Source organism: Pogoniulus pusillus, chromosome 5 (assembly GCF_015220805.1).
Source record: "Pogoniulus pusillus isolate bPogPus1 chromosome 5, bPogPus1.pri, whole genome shotgun sequence".
In the NCBI taxonomy this organism is placed as follows: Eukaryota; Metazoa; Chordata; class Aves; order Piciformes; family Lybiidae; genus Pogoniulus; species Pogoniulus pusillus.
In genome coordinates, this window is record NC_087268.1 from 25,207,370 (window position 1) to 25,213,561 (window position 6,192).

Below are 6,192 nucleotides of genomic sequence, written 5' to 3' on the forward strand. Positions count from 1 at the left end.
CAGTAACTCAGGACTGGATTTGTAAAGAATTTCATGTTGCTTTGGAAATTACAGTACTCTTAAAAAAAGGTACTGCGGGCCGGCACAACATTGTATGCTAACAACCAGTATCCCCACCAATCAAAATCCAACAACAACAAAAACCCACACTTGTGTGGACTGCACCAGTTACTTGCAAGGACAAATAGTTTTGGGAGAGTGGTTGCCTGAGTTGTATTTAATTAACTACCTGAATTATACAAGAGGAAAAAGATGCAGTATATTCTCATACAGACTGTTCACTCTGTAGCCTAGTTCAGTCTGATTTAGTCCTTCACGTCTCACCAGGCAAACGTCACATGTGACTGATCTTTCCCTCCAATCAGTAAATTACCCTTTTTCTCATCTGACCTATACTTTCTTCTCTGAAGGCTCTGACTGAATCTAGTCTCACTACATGCTTCTGATTATGGTTAGGAACTCCAGTTGCACAGCAAGCCAAAAACCCTATGCAAGGCTTCAGTTTTATTTTCTCTAATGAAAAAGCTCCAAGACTACGAAAATGGTGTTTGAAACTAACTACACCTGTCACTCATCAATTTTTGTGTTTGCTTGCTCTATAAAAAGTTTAAAAAAAGTTCATATGCAATTTACCAAAAAACAATCTCTGAAGCTTCTAATAGAAAGCTCCTAACTTGAAGTTAGAGTGAATTTCCCTTTTCCACTGAAGATGGTTTTCAGCATATCAACATATCAAAAAGCCAAGAATGTTGACACATAAATAAGCAGTGAGGAAAACAATTTCATTCCAAAAACGATGGCTCATACCTTACCTATTTTAAGTTCATTTCCCTTTGAGTTATATAAGAGTTATGAAAAACAATGAACACAGACTGATGTTACTCATGGAATTCATGCAATTATATACCTCTACTTACCTAAGTGAAATATACTCAGTTTCCTTTTGGCTCAGCTCAGCTTCAGAATCCAGTGCTCTTCTTGTCCATCTTTTAATCTCAGTTTCCAGAGAATTGATGGTGTCTTTCATTAGCGCCACTTTGGACATCTGTTCTAGCCGTTCACTATCTAACTATAAAGAAAATTAAACATTAAAAGCCAAAGCCAGAGTTGATTTCTACACAGAACTTCTCAATTAAGAATTAGTTCAAATTCTACTCTTTATTTAGCACAATTCTTTTACTGAAGAAAAAATGCCCAAGTATCTCATTACTCAGGGCTTGACTCCAAGCCTACAGTTGGCAAAAAGCTGAAATGTGATTTTTACTTCATCTAAAGGACCATCTATTTCCTGTCTTTCAGATCTCTAAGAATATTTTCATTTTTTAATGTAAATTTTAGGTTGGAATTATGCCCAAGAGCAAAAATGTTTGGCATTGATCAACATTAATAGCTTCAATGCAAAATAACATAACAGAAACCATTATTATGAGTGTATGAAGGGAGAAACCCCTGTTCAGGAGACAAGATTAACAAGCCTCTGGTATGCAGTAAGCTTTTCACACTAATTCCCTTAATTTCATATTGATGTATTGCCCCTAAAGGATAACAAATGAAGAAATAAGATGATGTACCTAAACCAGAACTGTTCCAAATATTCATTAGACATCTTGTGTCAAGTATGTAATTAAGGCTAACTTACTGCTCACAGTACTCAGAGCTATTTAAACCTACAGTGTATTCTTTATCACAGATGCACTCAGTTTAATATTACAATCTTTGGAACTAGATTTATGAGCCTGGTAGAATTAAAAAAGCTGAAGGGGGAAGAGAAAATAAGCCACAATTTATAACCACAAGACCTAGAAGAAAGATACACTACAGAAATTGTCAATCTATTTAAAAACTAAGTTCTACCCAGACTGTTTTAATTTTCTGTGTTAGCAAACAACTGTACACACAAGTAACTTAAAACTCTACTAGGACTTGCCAGAACAGTACAATTACATGTAGTTTTAGATCATCAGGTCTTAATAATATACAACATAACTGGAATGGATTCCAGGAGGTCTCTAGTCATAACTCCTGCTCAAAGCAAGGCAGCTCTGAGCTACGTTGCTCAGGTCTTTGTTCAGTCTCATCTTGAAAATCTCCAAGGCTAGGGACTGCTCAACTGTCCTAACATGAGAGAAGTAGTTCATCATACTCAGCCTGAATCCTTCTCATTTCAACTGATGCCCACTACTGCTCATCCTTCCACTGGCACTGCTATGAAAAGCCTGTTTCTGACTTCTGAATGAGTACTGGCAGGTAGGACCTATCCACTCCTTAAGCCACATCTACCTCAGGCAGAACAAGCCCAGTTAGAGAATCACAGAATGGTAGGGGTTGGAAAGGACCCCTGGAGATCATCTAGTCCAGCTCTCCCAGACTTATTTTTTAAATAGACATTAATTTCTGTAGTGTATTTTTTTCTAGATCTTGTGCTAATAAATTGTGGCTCATTTTCTCTTCCCCCTTCAGCTTTTTAAATTTTACCTGGCTCATAAGTCTAGTTCAAAGGATTACAATATTAAACTGAGTGCATCTGTGATGAAGAATACACTGTAGGCTTAAATAGCTCTGAGTACTGTGAGCAGCAAGTTAGTCTTAATCACATATTTGACATAAGATGCATAGTGAATATTTGCAGGTTCACCTAGAAATCAGGTTGCACAGGAACATGTGCAGGCAGGTTTTGAAAGTCTCCAGAGGAGACGACTCCACAAGCTCCCTGGACAGCCTGGTCCAGTTCTCCATCACTCTCAAAGCAAGTCAGTTTCTCCTTAAGTTCAAGTGAAACTTCCTGTGTTCGAGTTTGTTCCCATTGCCCCTTGTCCTATCACTGGCCACCACTGAAAAGAGTCCAGCCCCATGGTCATGACTTCATCCTTTTGGTTATTTATAGGCATTGACAAGATTCGCTCTGTTTTCTCCAGGCCAGAGACCCAGGTCTCTCAGCCTCTCCCTCTAAAAGAGATGTTTCAGTCTGCTGATTATCTTCGTGACCCTCTGTTGGATTCTCTCCAGTAGTTCCCTGTCCCTCTTGAGCTGCAGAGGCCAGAACTGGATGCAATACTCCAGGTGCAGCCTCACCATGGCAGAGAAGGGGGAAAAGAAAACCTCCCTCCACCTGCTGGTCTTACTCTTCTTAATGCACCTCAGAATAGTGTTTGCCTTCTTGGCCATAAGAGCACACTGCTGGTTCATGGTGAACCTACTGTTCACCAATGTTCCCACATCCTTCTCTGCAGAGCTGCTTTCCAGTGGGCCAACCTGTAACCTGTATTGGTACATGCAATTATTCCTCCTCAGGTGCCTTTTTTCAACTTCATGAGGTTACTTTCTGCCCAACTTTCCAGTCCATTCAGGTCTTGCTGAATGGCAGTGCAGCCTTCTGGTGTGCCAGACATTCCTCCCAGTTTTGCATCATCAGTAAACTAGCTGAGGGTACACTTCACCCCTTCATTCAGGAGGCTGATGAAGATATTGAACAAGACTGGACGCAGTACTGACCACTAGCTACAGGTCTGCAACTAGACCCTGCATCACTGATCATAACCCTCTGCACTCTGTTGTTCAGCCAGCTCTCAACCTACTCAGCCACCCATCTCATTTTGCCCTTTTGGAAGATTTTTCCAGCAGTCTGCTCTCAGAGCGGAAGTGTTCAACCCTTAAGTATCTTGGGAGCCCTCTACTAAATCCACTTCAGTTTGGCAACATATTTCTTGTATCATGGTGGCAAAACTGGACATAGTATATTCCAGATGTGGTCTAATGACTGTTCAGTAAAGGGGAACAATCACTTACCTTTGAGACTGGCTGTGTCTTGTTTACACAGTCTAGTACACTCTTGGCCTTTGTCACTGTGGTGCACTGCTGGCTCACACACAGCTTGCTGTACACCAGGGACTCCAGAATCTGAATTTTCAGCAGTATTGCTTGAAAACCCATTGGCTCCCAACCTGTACTGGTGCCAGTGGGTCTTCTTCCCAGATTCAGAACTTGGCATTCATCCTTAGCAGGCTTCATAAGGTTCATGTTACGCATTAATTCTACCTATCCTGTTCCCTGTGGATGGCAGCCTTGCTCTTGAGTATATCAACAGTAATTCCCAATTTGTTGTTACATCCAAAGTTTATGGGCACATATTCTGTGGCCTCCTTCAGGTCACTGATAAAGATGTTAAATAGGACAGGCCTCAGAACAAACCTCTGTGGTGTTCCATATTAACAGGCCAAATTAACCACTAACTGATAGACTGTCCGTCCAATTAAGCTTTTCCCCATCTAGCTGCCCATCAGTCCAGACCATAGTAAGATGAGGGGGCAGAAGGGATACAAGAACACCATGAACAAGGGTCAGAAGCCTTGGTACAGTCTTGATAAAGAACATCCACTGCTCTCAGCCTGCTGTTTCATGACAGAAAGGAGTCAGGTTTTGTCCTGCAGGATTAACCACTTGTACTACAATTCCGTAAGTAATCATTTTCCCTTACATTTTCAATAGCAGTTTCTAGCTCTTCAATTCTCTGTTCCAAATGAGCCTTTTCATTAAACGCAGTCTCTTGAGAAATCTGTATCAAATAACAAGAAAATTACATATAGAACAAGTCTGAACTTACTACAGACATGTAATGCAATTAACTCTCAGTATTAGAATAGAAATCTTTAGCAAGTTTAATTACATCACCAAGTAGTTCTCATGTTAAAATAACTAAGGAGCTGGGGGTGCTGAATCAAACCTTCAACTGCTCCCTGAGGCTGTCACGTTCGGTAGTCATCCTCTGGAAATCTGACAGTGCTGTATCTCTTTCTGTCTCCACACGTCTTAATTCAGCTTGAACTGCAACAGTACTTTTAGGAGTTCTGGGGCATCTGATAACTTCCTGACGAAGTCGGGAAATCTCTTCCTGTGCCTGTTTTTATAAACAGCAGAACAGAAATATGGAATAGATGATGTGATATATTACTGTAGCATACAGCTGGTAAAGCAGAACGTCCCAGAAACTGTGCAATATCAAAGATGAAGTAATGATTTGTGCATATGTTCTTTGACCTGGAAAAGCATTCTTAATTCATCACAGCCCTTACAAACTTAGTTAATTGACAGGTTCAAATCACAGAATTTCTATAACTATTTTCTATTTTTGGGACAAATGCTCTGCTTTTTTTTTCCTTTCTCACACAAAAAACCCCAAATAAAAAGACCAATAATTTTTTTTCTTGTGTATTGCCTTAAGATATTTTAATTAATTATATAAATAGAAATTACCTGTTCATAAAGACTGACAATTTTTTCTCTCTCAGCTCTTAAAACTGTGAAGTTACCCTGAACTTCTGCCACATAGCGCTCATATTTTTTCAGTGTTGACTTAAGTTCTTCACATTCTCTCAATATTTTCAAAATTTCTGGATCAGAACTCACTCCCTTAAAGAATATTAAGAGATATAAAGTTAAAGCAGAGAAACAGAACTTGATATGCTTTCTTATCATACCTGGTTTGGATATTTTATGAAAGTAAATAAGCCTTCAACCTAGCAAGCTCAAGGCAGTCAGGACTGTACATGTACATTTCTTAGTATTAGAGCCCAAATACAATACACATAACATTTTCTAAAATAGACACCTACTTTGAGTAGGAAATGTCTACCACAAATAGTACTGTTAATAATTACTTAATATAAGCAGTTGTCAGCAACTGTTAGAAGTTACACACATGCAGGCAGTGTAAAACAGTAATTAAGTTCACATTATTGGCCCATTCCCATCTTACACACCCCTCTGTTTACAATCAGCTAATGTTTCTTCCTGGTAATTATGGGTTTGGTAATGTAGCATAAAGTAAACCAGTATTTTAAAATATGCATTCAGCCCCTTCCAAAGCATTTTCCAAGCTCACCTGAACAGATGAAATTTTTTTGGACATGCTGCCACAAGTAGAGGTTTGCTTACAACTTGAAAATGTGTTTTTAAATATCTTCAGCAAATTCTCAGTCTTCCTTTTATAGTAGTCTCTGTCCTCTTCCAATGTCTTAATAAAGGCATCAAGCTTTGAAGGTGACTTCACTTGCTTTATTTCAGCTTCTGTTTGTAAAAGAACCTGCATGTGCAAAAATGAGAGAACTCATTCACCAAAACAGAACTTTTTTAAGGAATGATACTTCAATGTGAAATAGGTAAACATACTCTTCAAAATGAAAATGAAGCAGACAT

The 6,192-nt window shown here is 39.1% G+C and overlaps 1 protein-coding gene across 2 annotated transcripts in view; it reads right to left on the bottom strand.

The window, feature by feature from the left end:
• The window catches only part of TSGA10 (testis specific 10), a 28,496-nt gene extending 22,507 nt beyond the window's left edge, over nt 1-5,989 (bottom strand). For both annotated transcript variants that reach the window (XM_064143560.1, XM_064143559.1), the window contains exons 1-5: nt 5,879-5,989; nt 5,251-5,406; nt 4,721-4,894; nt 4,475-4,552; nt 918-1,069 (exon numbers count right to left, since the gene is read on the bottom strand). In XM_064143560.1, coding sequence (XP_063999630.1) covers nt 918-1,069; nt 4,475-4,552; nt 4,721-4,894; nt 5,251-5,406; nt 5,879-5,905 — 587 coding nt within the window. In that variant the 5' untranslated portion in view covers nt 5,906-5,989. The remainder of the gene's footprint in view (nt 1-917; nt 1,070-4,474; nt 4,553-4,720; nt 4,895-5,250; nt 5,407-5,878) is intronic.
• Nucleotides 5,990-6,192: the final 203 nt, after the last annotated feature.